This window comes from Bufo gargarizans, chromosome 2 (assembly GCF_014858855.1).
Source record: "Bufo gargarizans isolate SCDJY-AF-19 chromosome 2, ASM1485885v1, whole genome shotgun sequence".
NCBI lineage: Eukaryota > Metazoa > Chordata > Amphibia > Anura > Bufonidae > Bufo > Bufo gargarizans.
The window spans coordinates 581,001,101-581,027,758 of NC_058081.1; the positions used below are offsets into that span (position 1 = coordinate 581,001,101).

Sequence of the window (26,658 nt, forward strand, 5' to 3'; positions counted from 1 at the left end):
AATAGAATTACCTCCTGAGGAACCCGTATTATAGGGAGAAACACGTTGGGGTATTACCTTCATGTACTGGATAGCCCCTGTCTGGTCTAGTGGGGACACCATTAACAATAAGGTCATTATTGGGTTAAGTTAGTGCTATTTGTGTAATATAGGGACAACCAGGGCACATATAGCCTAGGTACGAGGACAGGGAGTTCCTACCACACGGGGTCGTCCCTGGGCAGAGGGTTAGACAGGGTCAGTGTAGGGTTGGATAGTTACTCCCTCCCCTATCCTCCTTTTACCTATGCCTGGTAGATCCCATGATATATGTTTGTATGTCTGGTCTTTAGGATTATTTTTGGCCAATGTGTATATCAATTGTCGGGATTTCATCCCATTTTAAATAGATCAATTAAACTTTATGATTTTAAGAGTTTGCTTATTCCGCTGGACCATTTGCAGTAGTGGAATACCATCTACAACATGGTCGTCGTCTTTCCAGTCAGCTTTCACTCTTCATAAGCGACGAGTGGGCATGGATGTCTGACCTCTGTGAGGTTTTACGCAACTTTGAGGAATCAACACAGATGGTGAGCGGCAATGCCGTTATTATCAGCGTAGCCATCCCACTTCTGTGTCTACTGAAACGCTTGCTGCTCACAATGAAGGCGGACGCTTTGCATGTGGAAGAGGTGGAAATGGGGGAAGACAGTACACAGGTTGATAGTCAGACCACCCTCTGTGGCGAAAATAACCTCGCCGCTGGGTTTTGGAGGGGCCTGTTTCCCAGCCTCTTGCCTCAGGATTATGGCCCATATACTAACTTTGAAGGAGAAGGTAGACCGGCCGCACAGCCTAAATCTGTGGAACTGTGTTAGGCAGGAAAGCCATGCTTGCGGTCGGCCAAATGTGACTTCCATGGAATTCGGGAACCCCTAATCGGATCTGGGTGATTTTTGGATATGTTGTTCACCCAGATCAGAGCTATCCATGGATGTATAAATTATGTGGATATGTGGGGTTTTGAGGTGTTTTCTGTGTTTGGGGGAAAACATTTGTGTTTTCTGCCTGTAAGTGATTAGGTTAGCCCATTATTTTTGGTAATTGTATCACAGGCAGAGCCCATTGTGTTTTGGTAATTGTATTTTGTTGATTGCGTAAAAGACAATGCCTATTCTGTTATTTAGTGCATCACAGGCAATGCATTTGTATTTGTTAATTGCGTCACAGACAATGCCATTGTGTTTGTTGAATGTATCGTTTTTGTGTTTAAACTGTAAGGATTGGCTGCTATGCTATGTCCTCAGTTCCCAACCAGTTCCATGGAGGTGGTTCCCTTGTTGGGAAATGTGTATATAAGTCAATGCTTGTGTGTTCAATAAAGAGTTCCTGCTTTACTCTTCATCATGTTGAGGCTGGTGTTTGGGTAACTGATCAACACTGGGGATTGCTATACGCTGAATATTTGCTATACTCCCCTGGCTATAACTACTAGCTCTTGTAAGAGCTGTTCCTGTTCCTTGTTCCTGTGGTGGTTATGGTGTCAAGTTGAGTGCTTGGAGCCCTTGGGAAGCACTAGTAGCATTCATCAACGGAGGTACCCTGTTGGGGTGCCAGGAGATCCGTTACAGTGGTGGCAGCAGTGGCATGGCGTTCTAGTGTGAGGAGAAGCAGCTTGGAGACACCGTTCGTGGTGCATATTGAGGGAAACGCTAGTATCCGTACAGCACCCCTGGCTACAGCAGGATGGAATCGGCTAGTCTTCGGACAGCGTTCCACTACAAGGAGGAGGATGACCTGGACTGGAGGGATGCAGTATGGAAAGGTGTCTGGCATGAGGCCCTGGAAGATGTACAGCGTCGATGGGGCGAGAGTCTCCCCAGTGAGGAGCAGCAGTTGCGGATGCGAGTGGCCCTGCGAATGCCCCTTCTGGGAGAGCAGCCCCTGGATGAGTGGGTGACAGAACTTGAGAGACTGGTATAGAAGGAGCTTTGGCTAGATGACGCCTACCAGGCACTCTGGTGGTATGTGATTCGGCATTCCCCCTGGATGGCTGAGTACGACAGACCCGAGGGTGAGGATTATGATGGCCCTGGCCTGTTGTTTGAGTCCTTCACAGAACCGGAGTTCGGAGATGCTGGAGAGTCCCGGTTCTGGGATATCTATGACTACAGGGAGGTTATGCATGATTGGGCTACAGCGAGAGAGGTGAGACCAGACCTGGCATCTCTAGTGACAATGGAGTGGGAGCTGGTGCAGGATTACCAATACTTCTTCAGCTCAATTCGGCCCCAATATACACTGCCAGAGAGCTGGGTGGCAGTCCCAAACCTACAACCTTACAGCTGGGAAGACCCGACTAAAGTATCCCCTGCTTCAGTACCAGCTGCGGAGGTAGGGGACCTCATAGACTGGTCCTGGGGGGAACCCCATATGGCAGGTGGAGATGGGACCGAGGTCTCTCCACCGGCCCTAAAGGGATGTTGGGCAGTCGGCCCATATCCCCAACGGCAGCCGGATTTTCAGGGAGTAGGGACAGTCGGTTCTGCTCCCCATCGGCAGTAGGTTTTGCAGCAAAGAGAAGAGCATCATCTCCATTCCCCAGCGGCAGTGTACCTTGAAGGGAGAGGAGACAACTGGTCTCTCTCCCCAACCACAGGGGTACAGCACCCCTAACTCCGATCTGCACCAGGCCTACCGGGATGCTGGGCAGCCGGTACAGATCCCCCACCAACCCCGCAGGAATGCCAGGAGGAGGATTTAAGCAATCCCTCCTCTCCACAGCCGATCCGCAACAAGGTCCTGGGGGTAGGATTGCCTGACCCCATCCTAGCAGAAGAGCTTTCATCTGGGCAGAGCGCAGTCGGCCTCTGTCCTCCCCTATCCTCTTGTCCAGAGGCTGACTCTCCACAGGCTACCCCAGCGGAAGAGCTGGCATCTGGTCAGAGCTCAGTTGGCCTCTGCCCTCCCCTATCCTCTTGTCCAGAGGCTGACTCCCCACAGGCTACCTCAGTGGAAGAGCTGGCATCTGGGCAGAGAACAGTTGGCCTCTGCCCTCCTCTATCCTCTTGTCCATAGGCTGACTCCCCACAGACTAGCTTAGCTGATGCGCTGGCACCAGGGCAGAGTACCGCTGATCCCTGCCCACAAAGCAACCTCCACTCCAAGCCAGGGAGCAACACAGAGACCGGGAGTACCAGGTACCGACCGGCGTGAGGTCAGGTATCTAGTTAGTCTTCCCTGGGAGGGGGAGATGTGTGGCGAAAAAAACCTCGCCACTGGGTTTTGGAGGGGCCTGTTTGCCAAGCCTCTTGCCTCAGGATTATGGCCAATATACTAACTTTGAAGGAGAAGGTAGACCGGCCGCACAGCCTAAATCTGTGAAACTGTTTTGGGTTGGCTTGGTCGAATAGATGAAGATAGAGAATATAGCGCTATATTCGCTATATTCAACAATTCTACCAAGCCAACCGTAAGTAACTGTTGGCTTGGTAGAATTGTTGAATGTCGAATATAGCGAATAAAGCGCTATATTCTCTATCTTCGTCTATTTGACCAAGCTAACCCAATAGCATACAGCCCTTATGCTATGCGATTCACTCGCATATTTAATTGCCGATTTATCGCATAACAGAAACTATCTCACATAAAGAAGAAAATTATAAATCAGTAATGAGAATCATTACTGATTTATAATTTTCCTCTTTATGTAAGATAGTTTATGTTATGCGATAAATCGGCAATTAAATATACAAGTGAATCGGGTCGCATAATACTGTATGCTAATGGGTTGGCTTGGTCGAATAGACGAAGATAGAGAATATAGCGCTATATTCGACAATTCTAGCAAGCCAACCCATTAGTGATAGAAGTAATTTTTACTATCACAAAATTTGTGATCCTAATTACTAGCACTAATTTAGTGATAGTAAAGTAAATTACTAATATGACTAATGGGTTCAGATGGAAAAAAAATATTTGTTATAACGTATATATTTTAATATATTCAAAATATTAGCAAATTTACGAAGTTGTAATATTCGTACGAATATTTCGCTATTCGAATATTCGCGCTCATCCCTTATCTTGTTCACCCAGATCAGAGCTATCCATGGATGTATAAATTATGGGGATATTGTCACGGATGTTGTAGGGGATAAAACCAAAAGACACCAAGAAGGAAGGGAAAAGACACTAGGCCTCACTGCTAGGGAAGGAAAAGGGTCACCACCTATAAAACCCTGCTCCTGGCCCTAACTCCTATCCGTATGGGCACCTCTCGATGGTAGAGATGCCCATACACAGGAACCTAGAAAACCCTGGTGGCCCTCAGTTGCCCTAATAGTAATGACCGGGCAGAGACAACCCGCTCCTTCCCAGGTGAAGGAACCAGCGTCTCGCTGAGGCCTAGTAAACAACAAAGGTGGGGGGGAATACAAAACACAACAAGCGGAACACTTAACTTCTGAGGCTGATGGATGATGGACAAACAGGACTTCACCACGAACCACACTCCAGCTCTTCCAAAAACCAAATAATGCTATCCAGAGCAAGAAGTGATGGGTAAAGTCAGACTAAATAGGGGGAGGTGAAGGTCACATGATCCACACCTGAACAGGGGGTGTGGACATACCAGCAACACACAGACAAAGTGAAACCAAAAGAGGCTGTCAGATAACTAATGTGCAGATATTCTTTCAGACCTTCTCAAACCTGTCACCGGCGTGACAGATATGTGGGGTTTTGAGGTGTTTTTTGTGTTTTGGGGAAAAATGTGCCTGTGATTGATTAAGTTAGCCCATTATGTTTGGTAATTGTATCACAGGCAGAGCCCATTGTGTTTTGGTAATTGTATTTTGTTGATTGCGTCAAAGACAATGCCTATTCTGTTATTGAGTGTGTCACAGACAATGCCATTGTGTTTGTTGAATGTATAGTTTGTGTGTAAACTGTAAGGATTGGCTGCTATGTTATGTCCTCAGTTCCCAACCAGGTCCACGGGGGCGGTACCCTTGTTGTAAAATGTGTAGTTTCTGTTTTTATCCTTCATCATGTTGAGGCTGGTGTTTTGGTAACTGATCGACGCTGGGGATTGCTATACGCTGACTATTTGCTATACTCCCCTGGCTATAACTACTAGCTCTTGTAAGAGCTGTTCCTGTTCCTTGTTCCTGTGGTGGTTATGGTGTCAAGTTGAGTGCTTGGAGCCCTCGGGAAGCACTAGGAGCATCCATCAACAGAGGTACCCGGTCGGGGTGCCAGGAGATCCGTTACACCCTCAGTTCGTCTTCTCAGCGTAAATTGGATGATGATGAGGAGGAGAAGGAGACAGTTGCCTCCGCTACAGAGGGTAGTACCCATAGCAGGTTTATTCCATCTGTTCAGCGTGGATCGGCCGAAGAGGAGGAAGAGGATGAGGAGATTGCTGTCCTCATCAGGAGGATGACTTTAAAGTCTTGTCTGTTGGGACTTTGGCACATGCTATGCTGCCTTTCCTGTGACCCTCATGTTATACACATTTTGGTCAACACCCTATGCATTTTGGCCACCACTGATTATTGGTGTGGTGGAGAGGACTAGAAAAATGGTGCAATACCAGAAGGTCCTTGTGGAAAAATTTATCCAAAAACTTCCAGCTGACAACGCTGGCGGCAGAGTATGTAGTTCCTTGGGCAACCGAGGAGGGGAGACAAGGGGAACACACAGCAGTTCCAACAGAAGCAGGTCATCACTCTCCAAGGCCTGGGTTTCATGACACCCCACCAGCACCCTCACCTTGATGCGCGGACTAGTGTCACAAGGAGGGAAAAGTTTTGGAAGATGGTGAAAGAGTACGTAGAAGACCGTGTCAGCGTCCTCTGTGCCTTACAACTATTGGGTGTCCAAGCTGGACACGTGGCACAGACTGGCGCTCTACGCCTTGGAGTTGCTTGCCTGTCCTGCCTCCAGCGTTTTATCAGAGCGGGTATTTAGTGCTGCTGGGGGTATAATAACTGATAAGCGCATCCGTCTATCAACTAAAAATGCTGACAGGTTGATTCTTATCAAAATGAACAAAGCCTGGATTGCTCCTGACTTCTCTACTCCACCAGAGGAAAGCGGCTTAACATAAAGGCACTTTAAATGTGGCTTGTATGGTGTATTGAATACACTGTATTCCCATGCACCACTTCCACCACAAAAAAGGGTATATGGTTCAGTCTTCCTTTTCTCGTCCTTCTCCTCCATCATATCCACATGCTTATTAGTCTGCCCTTGCTCCTAATGTTTTAGATGGTCAGCTCAGCAGCAGACCCTCATCCCTAATGTTTTAGAGGGTCACCAGCAGGCACTCGCCCCTAATGTTTAAGATGGTCAGATCAGCAGCAGGCACTAGCCCCTAATGTTTTAGAGGGTCAGATCAGCAGCAGGCTTTCGGCCTTAATGCTTTAGAAGGTCAGCTCAGCAGCAGACCCTCACCCCTAATGTTTTAAATGGTCAGCTCAGCAGCAGACCCTCACCCCTAATGTTTTAAATGGTCAGATCAGCAGCAGGCCCTCGCCTCTAATGTTTTAGAGGGTCACCAGCAGGCCCTTGATTCTAATGTTTTTGAGGGTCACCAGCAGGCCATCAATCATAATTTTTCAAGGGTGTGTATGATGCCCTCCTTTATATGTAATAAAGGGTGTATTGGAGTGCCGGTTCCTTGCAATTTTTGGCAGCCATTTCACTTAGTGCATAGGCTTTATGAGTGTAGGAGTCCCACTATCTTAACAATTGTACCACAATGTGAATGAGGCCCTCCTTTATGTGATATACAGGTTGTATCGGAGTGCCTCTTCCTTGTAATTTTTGGCAGCACTTGCACTTTATATACAGGTAAATATACAGGACAGAATGTTTCCTAACAATTTTTCCTCTAAAATAAAAATTTTGTATCTTCGGTTTTGTGCGTATTAATGTCAGTAAAAGTGGTGTACTACTCGGACAACATCGTTCCCAGCAGCGACCTGGTAGTCCAAGATGCATCCAGACATCCTCCCCATGCTGTTCCCAAACCATTTCAGTGGTGTTTCCATCAAATTATGACCTTTTCCTGTGAACCAGACACCCTCCCCTCTTCAAAGCAGGGGGCTGCCTGGTTTAATGCTCAGGTTCTCCCTTTGACTTCCATTGTGCTCTGGTGCTCTTTCACACAGGCGAGTTTTTCGCGCGGGTGCAATGCGTGAGGTGAACGCATTGCACCCTCACTGAATCCGGACCCATTCATTTCTATGGGGCTGTGCACATGAGTGGTGATTTTCACGCATCACTTGTGTGTTGTGTGAAAATCGCAGCATGCTCAATATTGTGCGTTTTTCAGGCCCTTCAGAAGTGAATGGGCTGCATGAACATCACAGTCATCCGCAAGCAAGTGCGAATGCGGTGCAATTTTCACGCATGGTTGCTAGGAGACGATCGGGGTGGGGACCCGATCTTTATTATTTTCCCTTATAACATGGTTATAAGGGAAAATAATAGCATTCTTAATACAGAATGCTAAGTAAATTAGGGATGGAGGGGTTAAATATATTTTTTTATTAAACTCACCTCATCCACTTGTTCGCGCTGCCCGGCTTCTCTTCTTTCTTCTTCTTTGATGACCTGGGAGAAAAAGGACCTTTGGTGAAGTCACTGTGCTCACCACATGGTCCATCACATGATCCATCACCATGGTGATGACCATGTGATGTGTGCAGTGACATCACCAAAGGTCTTTTTCCCATGTTATAAGGGAAATAATAAAATTTACACAACACCGATCCCAAACCCGAACTTCTGTGAAGATGTCCGGTTTCGGGTCTGGGTACCAAACATGCTGATTTTTTGCATGCAAAACGCATTAAAACGCTTTGCACTCGTGTGGAAAAATTGCACATTTTCCCACGACGCACCCGCATCCTATCCGGCCCTCACACGCGACGCCCGTGTGAAAGAGGCCAAAGTGTTCTACTCAAGCACCTGAGCACTTTGGTGCTCAATCAACACTAATGTGAATCAATCCTTATGCCTGCCTCTCATTTTGATTACCACAGGGCTGTACTGGTAGAGAGTATGGCAGAGAACTACAAGGCTCAGCATGTCCAGGCTGTCATTATTGATTACCAGAGGACAGTACTGATGGATAGTATAGCAGAGCATGTCCAGCCTCAGCAGCCTGTCATTATTGATTACCAGAGGACAGTACTGAGAAGGAGTAAAAGGGCAGAGAACTAGGCTCAGCAATAGCATAGAGCCCTTAGTGTGCCCCTGTTCCATTTAGGCTCCCTGTTCAGCAGATAAGTCCAGGTACCAGAGGTTGGACCTGCATCTATCTGAAATTGGTGGCATATGTGTTAGATGGGCCAACCTCTTTAACCCTTTCCCAACCGTCATTCATCATTCCCTCTGACTATTATTGAATTTCTAATGCAAGTCTATGACAGATAAAAATTGTAACATTGTGTCTGTTTGGGCTGTGTTTATCCACTCCACCCCTCTCACTAGAAAGTTCTAGTTCAGATAGAAACTGTATATAAGGAGAGTACCCAGAGTCCCTAGTCTTCTGCAGTTAGGGATCAGTGCTTAGAAGAAGAGACTCTTCCAAACTACTTGAGTGACTAGAAAAAGACGCTGAGACAAGTATCACTAGTATTTGAGTATCCGGGTACCAGATGTCTGAGAATGAGAGGGACAGCTAGCTCAGGTCTTTTCTCAGCACCAAACCTTCTTCTGCCAGGGTGGAGACTGGAGAAGCCAGCTCAGTCACTTGCCTGTATTGGTTTGCGCTCAAGTTCTACCAGTGAAGAAGCAGACTGGTTTACTGCATGCCATGACTCTCTGGACTTATTTCCCATAAGGGAGCACCATGTTTTCCCATCCTCTCAGAAAGCAGCAACACATGGTGATACCTCAATATGTTTGGGGAAATAATTTCATTGCATAAATATGCACACCTTTGAACTAATAATTTGTTGAAGTACCCTCTGAATTTATCACAGCATTCAGTCTTTTTGAGTAGGAGTCTATCAGCATGTTACATTCTAAAATGGCAATCTTTGCCTACTTTTCCTTGCAAAAGCACTCCAAATCTGGAAAATTGCAAGGGCATCTCCTGTCTACAGTCTTCTTTGGGTCAATCCACACATCTTCAATTGGATTCAGGTCAGGGCTCTGGCTGGGCCATTGTAAAACTTTATGGCGAAGCCATTGTTTTGTTGATGTGGGGGTATGCTTTGGGTTTTTGTCGCACCGAAAGGTGAAGTACCTCTTCATCTTCAACTTTTTACAAGAGGCCTTTTGCGCCTAAATTAACTGATAGAAACTGTTCATAATTCCCTCCACCTTGACTAAAGCTTCAGTTCCAGCAGCAGAAAAACAGCCCCAAAGCAGAATGCTGCCTCCACCATGCTTCATTGTAGGTATATGTTTTTATGGTGATGTGCAGTGTGCTGGCTTTGTGCCAAACATACTTTTTGGAATTATGGCCAAAAAGTTAAACCTTAGTCTAATCAGACTATTACAGGTTTAGCCACATGCTCTTGGTAGACTTAATGTAGGTTTTAGCAAAATACAGCCAGGCTTGGATGTTTTTCTTGGTAAGAAAACGCTTCCGTTTTACCACCCTACCCCACAGCCCAGACATTTGAAGAATACGAGAGATTGTTGTCACGTGCAGTACACAACCAGTACTTGCCAGAAATTCATGCAGTTCCTTTAATGTTGCTATAGGCCTAATGGTAGTTTCCAAGACTGATTTTTTCTTGTCTTTTCATAAATTTTTGAGGGATATTCAGTTCCCTACCCCATAGCCCAGACATATGAAGAATGCAAGAGATTGTTGTCACATGCAGTACACAACCAGTACTTGCCAGAAATTCATGCAGTTCCTTTAATGTTGCTATAGGCCTAATGGTAGTCTCCAAGACTGATTTTTTTCTTGTCTTTTCATGAATTTTTGAGGGACATTAAGTTCTTGGTCATGTCACTGTTAAGCCAAGTTTTATCCACTTTATGATGACTGTCTTCACTGTGTTCCATGGTATATCTAATGCCTTGTACATTTTTGGTACCCTGCTCCTGACTGATACCTTTTAACAATAAGATCGCTTTATGCGTTGTAAGCTGTTTATTACCTTTGCTAAAAAATGCAACTAAGAAGATGTCAGGAAAATCATACTAGAACAGCTAAACTTCACATGGGGTTAATCAGAATCACTTTAAATGATGGCAGCTGTGTACTGACTGACCATTTACCATGAGTTCAAATGTGTTTGGCTCATTCTAAACACAGCCACATCCCCAATTTTAAGGGGCTGTTCACACTTATGCAGTCACATTATTTTAGTTTTGTTATTTTTATTCCCCCGCTCTAAATAATTTCAGTTTGTTTTTTCATTGGAATTGAACAGATTATTGGTCACATTAAAGGTTGAAAAAAATCTGCAATAATTTTTTTTACATGACAAACACCTAGCATGTCAAAAAGGGATGTGAAGACATTTTATATTCATTGTATTGAATTGATGGGGGTCCAACAGCTGGGATCCAGATCAATCACAAGAATGGAGCTGTACAATTCATCTCTATGGGACTGCTGTAAATAGCAACTTTGTTGCTTGGAGCTTTACTCCTATGTTGCACATAATTAAATGCCAAGTAATTACTGCAGACAACAGTATTCGAGGTCCAAGTAAGGTACTGATGTAGTAGCCACAAGAAGACTCTTGACTCTTGAGTAGAATGAGTCTTATGCTAAGTGACTGGTGAAACCTCACATGTTGCATTTAGGCTGGGCGGGCTATGGTAGAGAGTGGCATCCTGGAGACCCATAGTCTTGAGGACAATTGGTCTGGGTTAAGAGCTGAACTGTGTCATGCTGTCAAATCGGGCTGGCACTGCCAATGTTACAAGTACCGTACATGCTCCATACAAACCTGAGATTGGCCTTGTCACACAGCTCAATGCTATTTACATAAGTCATCATACTGCTTTCTCATGGTGGATTAACCTTAATTTGAGCTAATGCAGCCTATATACTGTCCCACCTACCAGGAAAGGTGTAGTACACAGCTGTTGCTGTGGGTGCTGCTCATATAATGCTAATTTCTCCCATTGGATGATCCCTGGCATAGGACAATAGAATACATTAGCCCAGACAGTACAATGCTGATAAATTAGTCCTGTGGTAGGCGTTCCATGTGATGTTCTTTCTTACACTCAATCTATTGAGCTAGCACTATTCATATACTGGTGCCGCACTACTTACTTCCTTTGAATTACCCAAGCACAGTTCACACAATAAAACCTTGTTGATGATCCACCAAGGCAGGACCATTCAGTGCATGATGACTTTGACCATATAATGACCACATGCTGCAGCCAATGGTCCAAATCAAGTAACCCAGTTGTATTCATATAATGTTACATGCACCTCACTTATGTCCTACACTTGTTTCTAACCCTCCTACATAGCAGAAGACTTTGAAAGTGAAGGATGATTCCTATGTGAGAAAAAATCCATTCCAAGACTAGACATATGAGTCACCATTTATTATGCAAACTTTTGATATTCTGCATAGAACATAAAACATATACTCACAGTTACTTTTGTAACACCCCAGAGTTGTGTTACAACATGCCTCTATCCCGCTACTATCCTTATCTTCTAAGAGCCTTTATACTGTCATCTGATGTAATTTATATTATGTCCTCCACAAATGTGCATACAAAACCATGTTAAAATCAATTGTTCATGTAATTTGCCTTGTTACCAGTAGGTGTCAGCAACACATTGGCAGAAACAAGTTACAGTTCAGTGTATATGAGCTGGAATTGATTATTCAAGCTTAGCTACCCCTCTGTGGAGAGGTGGGCTGGTCCCACATCCTGCAGCATGGTTGGAGAAGGAAGTTAGAGAGGAGTGTAGCCCACCCCCTGCTAGGGGTATAGTGTGTGTGAGGAGTTCCCCTGCATAGGAAAGACAGCAAGGACCTAGTCTCGGCTGAGACTTGGCCATATACCCAGTCTGAGCACCTTCAGCTCTGCTGGATGAGGAAAGCAGAAACTACAGACAACCTCCAGAGTTCCAGGAAGAAAGCATTAACACTGAGAATCCATCTGTGAGATAAGTCTAGTGCCTAGGAGAAGCTATTTCCTCCTCAGCTAGCCTGTCCCCACACAGCAGACGGTACCAGATAAGTGCAGAAGCTAATCCTGCCACAGTTACAGAGCTACCTGCAAGCTCCACATTTAAAGCAGAAGTACTTATTCCTGCCAATGATTGCCAAAACCTGCTGGGACCAAGAGACCAATGCTGTATGCTGTTTGCGTTGTCCGGATCCGTCGTGTACTCCATTTGCCGGAATTACACGCCGGATCCGGAAAAACGCAAGTGAACTGAAAGCATTTGAAGACGGATCCGTCTTCAAAATGCGTTCAGTGTTACTATGGCAGCCAGGACGCTATTAAAGTCCTGGTTGCCATAGTAGTAGTAGTGGGGAGCGGGGGAGCAGTATACTTACCGTCCGTGCGGCTCCCGGGGCGCTCCAGAATGACGTCAGAGCGCCCCATGCGCATGGATGACGTGTCCACGCGATCACGTTATCCATGCGCGTGGGGCGCCCTGACGTCACTCTGGAGCGCCCCGGGAGCCGCACGGACGGTAAGTATACTGCTCCCCCGCTCCCCACTACACTTTAGCCATGGTAACCATTCAGAAAAAGCTAAACGTCGGATCCGGCAATGCGCCGAAACGACGTTTAGCTTAAGGACGGATCCGGATCAATGCCTTTCAATGGGCATTAATTCCGGATCCGGCCTTGCAGCAAGTGTTCAGGATTTTGGGCCGGAGCAAAAAGTGCAGCATGCTGCGTTATTTTCTACGGCCAAAAAACGTTCCGGTCCTGAACTGAAGACATCCTGATGCATCCTGAACAGATTTCTCTCTATTCAGAATGCATGGGGATAATCCTGATCAGGATTGTTCCGGCATAGAGCCCCGACTACGGAACTCTATGCCGGAACAAAAGAACGCAAGTGTGAAAGAGCCCTAAAGCAACATTTGAATTTCATCTAGAGGTCTGGACATCAATTATTCTGCCAAGTTCCTCTATTAATGCTACTATCACTACACTCAAATTTATTGCAAGTGAGCTAGGAGCCAGGAGTCCGGCTGTACTCAGGTAGGAGACACCGTGACACAACTACCAGCAAACTACAGAGACATTATAGGCCATTACACCAATCTGGCATTCCTAATCTGGGACGTGCATTATCCACCTTACCTGACCACTGCACTAAAAGTGGTGTCAGCTAACCCTTTCCTGGTCACTGCACTTTTCTCCCTACAACATAAATAATCAATGAACATTATGAGTTTACTGTTCCTTTAAGGTTGGAGCTACATGACAAGCCAACGAGATGGACTTTTGGATTAAGACATAAAATGCTGCATCTTTATCCATTTCATCTTGATGTTGGAAGCCAACTTTTTAAAGTGCAAGGTACAATGATAGCACACAAACTTATTCTGGCATCTCATGGCATCTCCCCAACTCTTGTGGTTAACGATATACATTCTAGTGGCAAACAGGGTGTCAATATTTCCATTTTGCCTAAAGAACTGATCAAACTCAATATTTCTTACAGTCCAATCATAGAATATTGGATCAGATGTCTAAATCACATACAACAAGCTTCAGGTATACATCACAGTGTTCAAAGAGTAGTAAACATGAGAAAAATATACATTTTATAAACTGTTAAGTAAACACTATTAACATAGAAAACAGCAAAAACAAGTTCACTTCTGACAGAAGTACAAAAATAAAAGATGTGTCTGTAAATAAATATTCTTAGCTAAAGGATTGAAACGATGAAATACATTCTCATTATTCTAATGGTTTGTTGATCTGGATCACTGGTGTCTAACCTAAAAGCTCCCATACTTAGTGTATCGTTGTTCGAACCAGCCGAGAACAATGGATTCGGTCAACAGTCTAATGTGTTTGGTCATTCAGTTATCACAGGGCACTGGTAAAGTATAGGTCTAGTAGCGTTTTACTTATTTCCTAAAAATGTATTCTGATAATTAAAAGTTTTCCCAATGGGATCACTATTAGATTAATAGAGTCCTACCATTGGGACCCCCACAAATCATGAGAACAGGGCTCTGTACCCTGAAGAGCCCCCTATATGTACAGAGACAAAAATCAAGCATGTGCTCTGTCTGCAACTCCATTCAACTATATGGGACATAGAGTTCCATAGAGATGATTTGAACAGCAGCACACATGCAAGACCAGCTCTGAACCCAGACAACCGCTTTAAAGGACTCTAATTATCAAAAAAGGTGGGAACCTATCAAGAGTTCCATGCTGTCTGAATCATGAGGAGCATGAAATTGCTACCAGCTGATAAGACCACACTGCACCCTCAGCCCCCCCCCCCCCCATCCCAATTCTGGCATGGCTTGATTAATAGGTTTCTTCCTGTTTCTGTACAGACTTCAATTTGTCTTAAAAAAATACACAAAGGGGAGAATAGAGCACCACCTGAGATAAAAAAAAAAAAAGAAAAAACAGGGGCAGGGTACAAGAAGCAGTCACCTTGAGGTGTTGTGCTAGGCACACAACAACTCGACCGCTCTGCTCTGCCGGACCAATCAGGATTAAAGTATCAATAGAAGCAAAGGAAAAAGGGCCTTGCTTGTGGGCACTGCTTGTTTGATGGAACTGAACTTCTGGATGTGGAATCTTGGTAAATCTGTTTATTTGTGTAAAATTACAACATGTAAAACTGCAATGCGGTTCAGGACAGGATCTGTCCCTTCTTCAGGCAATACACAGTTTCCTTAGCATCTGTTGATACCGTTTCTATACAGGACAGACCTTTCAATATAGCTGAGCCAGGCAGAGAACCACACAGACGACTTTTGTGCCCATTTTCAGCTCAGTGTAAAACTATGTTTTGTATGACACTATCGTTTTAGAGTAAAATATAGCTGTTTATTGCCAGTGAGCCTGTTGGGATTTCAACATGCCCATGGTTCTGGTATCATGAATTTCCTCACAGGTTCCCTTTAATCCTTCAAAGTCAAGAGCATGAACACCTTTTGTTTGAAGGCACATTCAATAGCTTTTGGCTGACAGCTATCTCTCCTGATTCCCTCCCGACTCCATAATACGCATTTGTTTCGGCTGAACGTGTATTCATTCGTGGAAGAAGAGAACTCTGCTTCCAGACACCTTCCGCAGTGATTTATCCCCTGGAAGACAAAAAGAACTAGGAGAAAATATTCACTTTGCCCAGTGTTTCTCTCCCTAACATCATGTGTCAGAGGCGAGTCAGGAAATGACTGAGAATAGATATTTTGGTAAGAATAATGCATCATTCCACTGATGATGATCCCATGGAAAATGTTAGCTTTATTCCCTGAGTCTCTTTCTTCAACTTAAAGATGTACTCAGAATGGTGTACACCATAAAATGTTCCTGGGTGTTATGAGATGTTGATCAGGTGCCCAGAATGTCTTAGAACTCTACTTGCATATGGATATATTCCTTGTTTGTCATGCTCCTCCCTTTCAGATGTGACCTTTGTTGTATAAGACTTATGGAGTTGGGGGGTAGCTTGACACTCTGTGTGCAACTTCTGTTTTGCCCAGATGGAAGACAGAGATAGCACTGAGTATCCCATAAAGTATTGCAGTGATCAACCCTGATTTAGATATATAGCAAAAACAGTAAAATTCCGTGCATCCTAGAAAGAAAATCAATTTTCCGTTGCAATGAATTTGAGTAGATAGGTAAGTCAGAAGAGTCTTTCAATATGACCTCCATCCAGTAGGTTCATAAATCTCATACATACATGTATATGGTTCTCATTTTCTACCAGTAGGGTTGAGTGAATCAAAATATCTGAAGTGGACTTTGATCTGAATTTCAGGAAAAATGTGATTTGCTATGAATCAATTCTCCCTGAAATGGAGATAAAACCAAAAAAAACTAACCTCATCCATTTGAATGCTAGGCCATCGTGATTGAAGATCCTGCACAAAATCTCGCACGGTGACATATGACGTTACCGCACGGGCCAGCAAGATGACGTCATCACGCACCGTGAGAGATTTTGCATGTTGTCTTCAATCAACATGGCCGCAGCGGCCTCTTCACGCTCAAAAGGATACGGTGAGCAGTGATGGCCAGCTCGCATTATTCGCCTGCGAACACATGCGGGCTGCCATCTTTTTTCACAAGTCCGGCGAGGCACAGGTAATCCCTTACCTGTGCACGAGCCGGTCTGAAAACAAGTGCGGTAAGCGGGAGCAGGCAGTTCCAAGAACAGCCACCGGGGGCCTTCATCGGGCTGTTCTCGGAACTGCCTGCTCCCGGTGACCGCATTTGTTTTCAGACCAGCTCGCGGCACAGGCAAGGACTTACCTGTGCCTCGCTGGACTTGTGAAAAAAAAAGATGGCAGCCCGCATATGTTCGCGGGCGAACAATGCGAACTGGCCATCACTGACGGTGAGTATTTTATTTTGCCAAATTAACCCCTGAAAGCCCTCACTATTATTCTCAGATGCCATGCTCGGCAATGAGCGCAGCATCTAAAGGTTTCAATTATGGAAGGTGGCGCAATTACTGTTCCCCGTCATTGTACACGTTACTTACAAAGAAATGTACTTCGTGACAATGTAATTTATCAGAAAGCAAATTTCTTTGTAAAATTCGGCAAAGCAGCTGAATCAAATTTTTCAAAATTTCGCACAACACTAATGGTAAGTAATGAACATGACCATGATCAAGGTTCGAATCTATGAATGATCTTCTTGGGCTGTTTTTTGTTCCACATCTTCCCACTCAGTCTTCTATCACATTTGCCTTTTTTTGGATTGTTCTATTACTTGCATTTCGTTCTTGATCAATGACATAATAGACAAGTTCCACCAAAACATCCAGTGTCCAGATGACTCATGTGTATGATGAATTTATAGGTTCCTCATCCTATAGTATTACCACATGCTGACATTTAGCACAGACATCCTCATCTGCTGCTTGGTACTTTTCAAAACTTTAACATTTTCCTATCTTCCATATTTAGGTGGCTCAAAAGGAAGTGGGTGCAGAGTAACACCACAGTGGTTATGATGAGGCTGCAAGACAACAGTAGTTTAGTTAGAATTAGCATACCAAAATTGAAATTCAAAGTACTAAAAAAATATAGATAATGTATGTTTAAAAATATGGGCTAAACAGCTGAGGGTTTTGTGCAGTAACATAGTATATAAGGCCGAAAAAAGATATTTGTCCATCCAGTTCGGCCTGTCATCCTGCAAGTTGATCCAGAGGAAGGCAAAAAACCCCTGTGAGGTAGAAGCCAATTTTCCCTCACTTTAGGGGAATAAAAATTCCTTCCCGACTCCAATCATACTGTACTTCATGGATCCCTCGCTGCTCCCATGACAATGCTGCCCTAATCTCCACCACCCTCTGCATTCTGGTCCAGTGAACATGTTCTGACAAAAAGGCACTGTGACCACTTCAGTCAATTACTGGTTGTAGCAGGTCACCACTGCAGCCAGAGTCTACTGCAAAACCCATTTAAAATCCGCACATATCAATGATAAAAATTTATATTGTTGCATATAAATGGAATTATGGATGTAGGCCACATGAACTCATTTTGGGTGGGTCCAGTGTACAGTGCGTTTGCTTCTCATAAAAAATAAATAAATTGTTGTCATAGTGAGAATACAAAAATGTATTGACAAATGCAAAAGACAAACCTTTTGTAAATGGAAAACCCATTTGGTGTAGTCTTCAGGAGTCATGCATACAATTAATATGGGTTCCATAAGGTCACCTAAAAGGAGATTTTAAAATTCTTGTTATATTTGGTTACTTCTAGAAGGACTTTTGAACTTGACTCTAAGATTAAACCTTGTTATAGACTACAAGATAACAAACATAAAGAATGTATAAAATAGGAAATAAGAAGATATGAAAGAGGAAATTTCAGCACCCACTTTAGGATTGTAATACTGACTTGCTATGACTAAGGGACATGGTTGCCTGAAACGCGTGAGTAATGTTAATGTTAATAAGAGCTATGAAATTGTATTTCCTCTTTTTCGCTGTATCTATGCAACCATGGAGGGCTCATGATAGGCAAACTGGATGTTTTATAGCATTGCTGTCCCTTTTCTAATAGAAACAGCAATCTGTGAAACACATGTAAGATAATACAGGTCCCCTGCAGCGACAGATGGACAATTTTCTATCATGGACCTATATCCTGTATAAGCAAAGAGAGAAGTTGAAAATGGGCTCTCTGTTAAAGTATTTGCTGGAAATATAGCTCATTAAGAGGACATTATCTTGTTCCCCTTTACTTCCAATGAACTCAATAACCTATAGACAAAAACTTTAAGAAATAGACATATAAACCCACGGCCAGTCTTATCCATCACTATATTGAATCTGAAACCAAATACAAGCTTCTGGAATAATAGGTCTTTTGTGTAAAGAAAATGTAACCTCTTCCTCCATTGGCATTCACACTGAGTGAACATCGAGCTTATTGCCTTAAGGGACCACTGCAGGGACAAGCTGTTTGACCAGAACCAACCAAGGCACCCTGCATCCCACATAAATAATACTCCTTGTGATTATTTCTAATGATACTTCACTATAAACCGCACTTAGGAATTTTTACTTAGTCAACTTCAGCTTACCTGTGATCTGGAACTCCAGGTGCCCATTCCAATTTAGGCTTTCCTCAATGTGAATAGCATTTAATGGCAGAGTACCCTGTGACATAATAATATATCATCTTAATCTTTTAAGAAGAAAAAAAGTATTTGAGACATAAAAATAATTCCAAGCTTATAGACAGCAGGAAAAAAAAAAAATCAAGATCCAGACAATGGTGGCCTATATTGTAATATGTAACATGCATTTGAAAGCAATGCCCATACTGGGTTATGCAGGAGTAAACATAGAAGAGGGGGGACCCTATGGCGAAGGTCAAGCTGGACTCTGTTATGGTCACTGAGTTTGTTTGTTTTTTGGAACCAAGAGAAAAAGATCCTTGTGTTTGTTTCCCACTGTCATGACTCTTGAGTCTAAGCCCTTGTTTTCTAACAATAGTTCCTGTGGACAAGAGATAGTCTCATCATCAAGGTATTTTGAGTATTTTGCATTATGTAGGTATCCTACAACATTTTTTTTAAATTACTCTCATGATGATGTTGATGGCCAAAATGCACAGAATACAGAATTAGAGATGAGCAAATAAATTCTAGACAAATATAATTTGTTATGAATTTCCCAAAAGATTCTAATTTCAGCAAATCCAGAAGTTTTGTGATTCTTCCCATAAGAATTGCTCAAAATGGCAGCCACCATTTTACAGATCAGAAGACAGAGAAGACGGCATCTGCCACCAAAAAAAGATGTTTTTTGGTCCAATTTTAAATCTAATGCAGTGGCGTCAATAAACAGGTTGTTTGTTACCACCGACTCCCATCCATTTACCCCTTGCTAGATAGGTCAAAGTTGACATTACTAAAGCTGTATTGGCTTTAAAGAGCTTGAATGCGGCTAGATGGGAGATTCTATAGTGTCATACATATCTTTCCAGGACATATCTGGACTAAATTTAAAGTGTAACTGTTGTTTCAGTTTGTTTCTAATTTAGTGTAGGGGTAGGGATGTAAAACACTGTGTAATATAAAGCACTTTTATTAGAAAAAGATGTTTCTTTGTAATAGAAAATAGGGTGTAAAGAGTCTTCTTAGGAATGGTCTAGCTGAGCTAGGACAATCTGTCTTCAGTCTTAATCGTTCTACTGAGCACTGATGTCACCTGTGTATAACAAGTCAGATAGGCAGGGTGATGGGCAGTGATAGTAAGGGCACATATACATAGTCAAGGACTGAGGTAGTGACAATACACAGGCTGGAAGTATTTGTACATTACAAATGGGTTCCATCAGCGCTCGAATTTGAGGACTTAAGACAGACTCTCCTTAGCAATGCTCAATTAGAGCTTCGCTAAGAAAACTCTTTGCACCCTGTTTCCTAGTACAAAGAAACATCTTTCCCTGTATTTTTTTTACATTTTTCAGAAACTTTTTAAATTTTTTATATTATTTTTAGTACTTGAGTACTTATAGGACTTGAATGTGTGATCTCCTGTTGGCAGTCCAATTGCAGTCTATGGGATTTTCACAGACTGCCTTTCAGGCTGTGCCTCTCACATGGCTTTGCAGGCAGCAACAGATTGGAGCCCCGTGATTTTCCAACTGAGCTTCTCTATCTGTGTAACCATTCAGATGCAGCGGTTGCTATTGATCGCAGCATCTGAAGCATTAAACAACCGTGATTGGCGTTATCTCCAATCCCTGTCATTGCGGCCAGTTGCCAGCTGTATTACATATCCGACACTTAGTACATATGGAGCAAGACCGCTCCATAAACTTACACTAAACTACCGACAAACTGTACATTTACTTTATGATGTGTGCAAGAATTAATCTGACAGTGATTTAACTGAATCTGACAAATTCAGTAATGTTTGTACAGAATTCGTTTTTAGACTGGTATTCCAAGTGAAAAAAGCTTGGAGAAGTTAAATGAACAGCACCAACCTGCACCATGGGTTCCTCATGGATGCTTCAATTGTTGAAGAGAATAAAAAGAGTGAAGGCATATAATATATAATAGTCATAGATTATAGGGGGGTTACCTGATGTATTATTGATGTTTTGTGGGGATCAACAGAGAGGAATACTAAGTCTTCAGTGAATAACAGCATAATGCGGTTTTCAAAGTCCTATGAAATACAGTACATTATAATATACATTATTACATGGGATGTAATCAGAAAGCTCTTATACTTATGTTAAAAAGCATGGATCACTTCTCCTGACATGTAAGGCTACTTTCACACTTGCGGTCGGTGCGGATCCGTCTGGTATCTGAACAGACGGATCCGCACCTATAATGCTTACGCTTGCATGGCTGCCATGGTTACTTAGCAATTTTAGAAGCATTATACTTACCTGCGCTGTCTGTGGCCGGCCGGGCGCTCCTCCTACTGGTAAGTGAAAGGTCTATGCGGCGCATTGCTTATAGCACAGACCTATCACTTACCAGTAGGAGGAGCGCCCGGCCGGTCACAGACAGCGCAGGTAAGTATAATGCTTCTATAATTTGGAACTCTCCGCTGCCACCAATGATTGGGGGGGGGGGGATTTTAATTAAGGGGGGAGAGGGGGGCCGCACTGGCCACCAATGAATTTAATACTGGGGAGGGAGAGGGGTCTGCCCCCTGCTGCCTGGCAGCCCCCGATCAGGCACCTGAGGGGTTGGTTAATTGTGAGGATCACAGCCCCCTGTAAGAGATCGGGTGGTGCCAGGCAGCAGGGGGCAGTCATGTACACAGTTCTCAGTATATTCTAACTTGAAGCGTCCCCATCACTATGGGAACGCCTCTGTGTTAGAATATACTGCCGTATCTGATTTTTCACGATCAAACTCAAATCCGATGGTATATTCTAACATAGAGGCGTTCCCATGGTGATGGGGACGCTTCAAGTTAAAATATACCATCGGATTGGAGAAAACTCCGATCCGATGGTATATTAATAGGGACTCCTGACTTTACATTGAAAGTCAATGGGGGACGGATCCGTTTGCAATTGCACCATATTGTGTCAACGTCAAACGGATTCGTCCCCATTGACTTGCATTGTAAGTCTGGACGGATCCGTTTGGCTCCGCACGACCAGGCGAACACGAAAACGCTGCAAGCTGCGTTCGGGTGTCCGCCTGCTGAGCGGAACGGAGGCAAAACGGAGCCAGACTGATGCATTCTGAGCGGATCCGCATCCACTCAGAATGCATTGGGGCTGTACGGATGCGTTCAGGGCCGCTTGTGAGAGCCTTCAAACGGAACTCACAAGCGGACCCCCGAACGCAAGTGTGAAAGTAGCCTAAGCAATTCTGGAGCATTTTTTCTTTCTTGTGTGTGTCCGAAGGGGTGACTCAAGTATTGTTTCTTCGAAGTTCTTTGTATCCAGTGTCATGCACCTATCCTTCCAGCCATAATAAATTGTACCTACCCCATCTATTGTATGAGCTGCTTGCACTTCTGATAAGTAGACGACGTGGCCCATGTGCTGGATGGCTTTCCCTTCCCATTTCTGGATGGGACATGATGTCAGATACTTAATGAGTTCTCTTTTCTTCCAAAACTGATCACAAGGAATCTGGCCGAAGACAATAATTGTGTGAATACAATGACTGCATAATTCTTGATTATGTGAAGTTGTTCTGGTTTACAAAAAGTAGTTTTCCAGAGGATAGATCATCAGAAAACCCCTTAAAGGTCATGGGGGGGGGGGGGGCATCTGCCATTCAGGATCTTTATCTGTGAGCCTGAGTGGAAAATGACTACAAAGAGCCAAAGAGTCAAATCTACACCACAGGTCAATTTACGGTGCGTATTTGTATTTGCTGCATAGCTTATCGGGCCCATTGCAGACATACTCTAAGGTCCGTACTCTGAAGGTCCCAACACATTGATGCACTGCACGGACAGATCATTGCTTTCCATGGGAACTGTGATGCTGCTGCATATAAATTAAACACACACAAAATGGTAGGTTATCTGTGGCTTTATTCTTTTTTTTATATTTAAGTTGCATCCCCTTTAATGCATCTGAATTGAATCCGTTATTCCCCCTAGAAATGTATAAATACATTGATAAATAGGGGTTGCCATTTTCCTGTTAAAGAAGTGAGTCCCTACACAGACTGACGCTAGTAGCACAGATTGGACATTTCAGGGACACATTCCCAACTTGTAACACCCAGATGTCAATTCACAGTATTTCAGGACTGGACTATTCCCTTCATTAGGCCTAACACAAGGCCTAATAAAGGACTAGTTCAATCCCGAAACGCTACACTGCTAAATAAAAGCAAAAAAGATCATGTATTTGGATCCTCTGGCTTGGGCACAAACCTGCCACAGGTTTCACACTGCATTGCACAATGTAAATTGACATGGTGACATGCTCATCCACCTTGCTTGCTCGGTAGCAGCCGCGTATTTGCTCTGTAGTGTACTGGCCCTTCAGGCGTCCTTACAAGAGTTTGGACACGACAGCACCAGCACTGAAAGCTGACCCATAAAAATCAGAGTTCTCTAATGTTCATCTAAATAAATCCTTGTGCCCCCTTACTTTAAAAAAAACAAGTGATATATAAAAGGTTTTGTTTGGTGGGGACCAGAGTGCTTAGACCTCCCTAAAAGAAGAGGATCATCTTGCACAGAGCAATGTCTCCCCCCTTGTCGCTGAAGATGAGCTCAATAGGAAGTCTATGAGTCCGTCTCGAGTGTGACACCAGCAGCGAGGAGCACATCTTTCTTCTCGATTTAGTGGGGCCAAGTGCTGAGACCCCCCACCAACCCAAACCTTTGATATGTCACTATGACATACAGTATCAAAAGCATTTTAAGACTTGCTGTTGTCAGCAATTTTTTAGTTGGAAGACACTAGTATTAGCTTCATAGTAAATGGTAAGTTTATCCAAGAATAAAGGAGACTCCGTTTTTTTATTCCATTATTTTTATTCTTAGAAAACCAATAATTTTTTTGCTATAGACTAGATGCATCAGTCACTTGAAGTTTATTACAAGCTTTCCCCTGGGCTATCTTGTCTGCAGGAATTTGGCTATTTGAGTGTAGAGAAACATTGCCACCTAGTGGAGTCACTTGGGACTGCATGAACAACATTTGAATTGCTTGGCTCATACTACAGTAGCTACTGCAGTGTAGCCTAAAACAAAGAGCCAGCACCTAGAATCCACAGAAATCCCCATTGCATGCACAGGAAAGACCAGCACGCAACACCACATCTATATAACTACTACTTCAAAATCACCATAGTTCCACTATATAGCAAATCACTAAAACAGGTAGTGGCCTCCCTCTTTCATGTGACCTATAGATGATTTTATGGTATTTGTGTGGCATTAGCATGTACTTATTAAGTATTTATTGGATAGTACAATACAGGGTGTTTATCCTATGTTCTCACTTGTATCACAAAATATGATACAGAATTTCATTGGCAAAACACAGAGACATTATTAGGGTTTACCGAAGGCTGCTTTCAGACAAGAGATATTGATTTCCATTGTTCTTCTTCGTCACGAGTTGTCTCCTGTGGAGCGGCGTCGTAGTGTAATCACAAGCACTCGCTCCATTCAAGCTGAAAGGCGGGAGTGCCGGGTGTCGGACTCGAGCCGATCAGATATTAATGTCCTATCCTGACGATAAGTCATCAATAAAAATCACTGCACAGCCACTTTAAGGTAAGGCCACACTGTCAGGTTGATCATAAAAGTAGAAAAAGTAGAAAGGACAAGTACAACTTCTCCTCCTTGTTTTTATCCACTCCTGGTCTTGGCTTCCAAAACTGCATCAGGAAACCTAACTGTGTGGCCGTACCCTAATGCAGTTCAGTGACAGGCTGACTTTAATTAGTCACTTTATTTGTGAACTCACCAGATATGATAAAATGCTGATGGGTGGAGAGACCGGAGAGTAGTGGGCATTTGCTTCCTGGATGTGCTTACGTAAAGCTGAAATCCAAAGACTCCTCTCGCTGGAGCTCAGACAGGACACTTGGCGTGGCTCTATCATTGGACCTCCACACAATGTAAGGAAAGACGAAGAAGTGTTAAAGAGGATTTTCAGATAAAGGTGTTTATGTTGCTCTCCTTCACACGTACATAGCTTATATGAGAGAAGGGAAATGGAGGCTGGCAGGGCATGTGCCCTAGATGCTGGGTGCTAGGGAGGTTGATCGGACCTACTGTATAACCAGTATGCAAGATTGCTTCTAGGCAAGCATAAAAAGCGTCATCATAGGACAGCACACAAGAGTGACTACAGATCTACAGTAAGAAGCCCCAGGTGCTCTGTGTCCTTCCTTACAACCTCTACGCACATGCCCTGATGTATGTATATACCGTATATATGTATATGCATAAAATACTTACCACTTATTTCAAAAGTATATCCAGTGTTAGACTGTTCACAGACCACACTCATTCCCGATAGAGGAAGAAGACCCTGAAAATTGAATAGGACACATCATAGCAGGGCTTCCAGGAGTGCAATATTAAGGACCTATTCTTTGGATAAGTCATCAATATCAGTTTGGTCGGGGTCTGACACCTGGCAACCCCACCAATCTATTTTATTTTTTTGCAGGAGCCACAGCCACCAGAATTAAGTTAAGTTTCTAGCCGGTAGCAGACAACTCCATTCACGGTGCCAGGTTACTCCAGAACACACTAGATTGGGATCCCTTCTGAGGATTGGTCTTCAATATTTAATTCTGGGAAAACCCTTTTAGGCTGAGTTCACACGGGCGAGATTTCCGTGCGGGTGCAATGTGTGAGGTGAACGTATTGCACCCGCACTGAATCCTGACCCATTAATTTCTATGGGGCTGTGCACATGAGCGTTGATCACTTATGCGTTGCGTGAAAGTCGCAGTATGATCTATATAGTGCGTTTATCACGCAAGCAGGCCCCATAGAAGTGAATGGGGCTGAGTGAAAATCGCAAGCATCGGCAAGCAAGTGCGGATGTGGTTAGATTTTCACGCATGGTTGCTCAGATGACAGTCTATTCACTGTATTATTTTCCCTTATAACATGGTTATAAGGGAAAATAATAGCATTCGTTAATACAGAATGCTTAGTAGAAGGTCAATTGAGGGTTAAAAAAAAAAATAATTAACTCACCTCCTCCTCTTGATCGCGTAGTTGCCGATCTCTTCTTACTTCTTTAATCATGAGCTGTCAGCTAAAGGAACTGTGGTGACGTCACATCACATGGTCCAATCACATGGTCCATCACCGTGGTGATGGACCATGTGATGATCTCAGTGACGTCACCACAGGTCCTTTGCCAGGTCCTGAATAAAGAACAGGAGACCGGCAGCTACGCGATCAATTCAAGGAGGTGAGTTAATTTAATTCTATATTTTAACCCTCAATTGACCTTCTACTAAGCATTCTGTATTAAAGAATGCTATTATTTTCACTTATAACCATGTTATAAGGGAAAATAATAACATCTACACAACACCGAACCCAAACCTGAACTTCAGTGAAGAAGTTCGCGTCTGGGTACCTCATTCAGGTTTTTATCACGTGTGTGCAAAACGCATTGCACCCGCGCAATAAAAACTGAACAACGGAATGCAATCGCAGTCAAAACTGACTGCAATTGGGTACCTACTAGCGCGGGTTCGCCGCAGTACACACGGGACGCATCCGGACCTAATCCGTCACGCCCGTGTGAACCCAGCCTTACAGTGCTTCCTCTGAGACAGAACATGCGGCAGTACCAACTTTCGATGAAAAGCAGCCGAACGTGTTGACTTCTAAGGGTTTCTGACTGTCTGATTTTGGTATCAGAAAGAGCTGTTATTGTAACAAGACCCCATTAAATGTTGTGTAATCGTTAGTACTACAGTATCATTTATAATATTAGTGAAGCATGCAGGTTCAGCTAAGGGTACTTTCACATTAGCGTTTTTCTTTTCCGGCATAGAGTTCCATCACAGGGGCTCTATACCGGAAAAG

At 43.6% G+C, this 26,658-nt stretch overlaps 1 protein-coding gene across 1 annotated transcript in view; it reads right to left on the minus strand.

Moving 5' to 3' along the window:
• Positions 1-16,833: 16,833 nt before the first annotated feature.
• LOC122926752 (probable pleckstrin homology domain-containing family N member 1) overlaps positions 16,834-26,658 on the minus strand; it is a 71,909-nt gene continuing 62,084 nt past the window's right edge. The window contains exons 6-12 of the mRNA XM_044278230.1: positions 25,060-25,132; positions 24,563-24,705; positions 22,109-22,255; positions 20,731-20,817; positions 18,717-18,792; positions 17,769-17,845; positions 16,834-17,135 (exon numbers count right to left, since the gene is read on the minus strand). Coding sequence (XP_044134165.1) covers positions 17,067-17,135; positions 17,769-17,845; positions 18,717-18,792; positions 20,731-20,817; positions 22,109-22,255; positions 24,563-24,705; positions 25,060-25,132 — 672 coding nt within the window. The 3' untranslated portion in view covers positions 16,834-17,066. The remainder of the gene's footprint in view (positions 17,136-17,768; positions 17,846-18,716; positions 18,793-20,730; positions 20,818-22,108; positions 22,256-24,562; positions 24,706-25,059; positions 25,133-26,658) is intronic.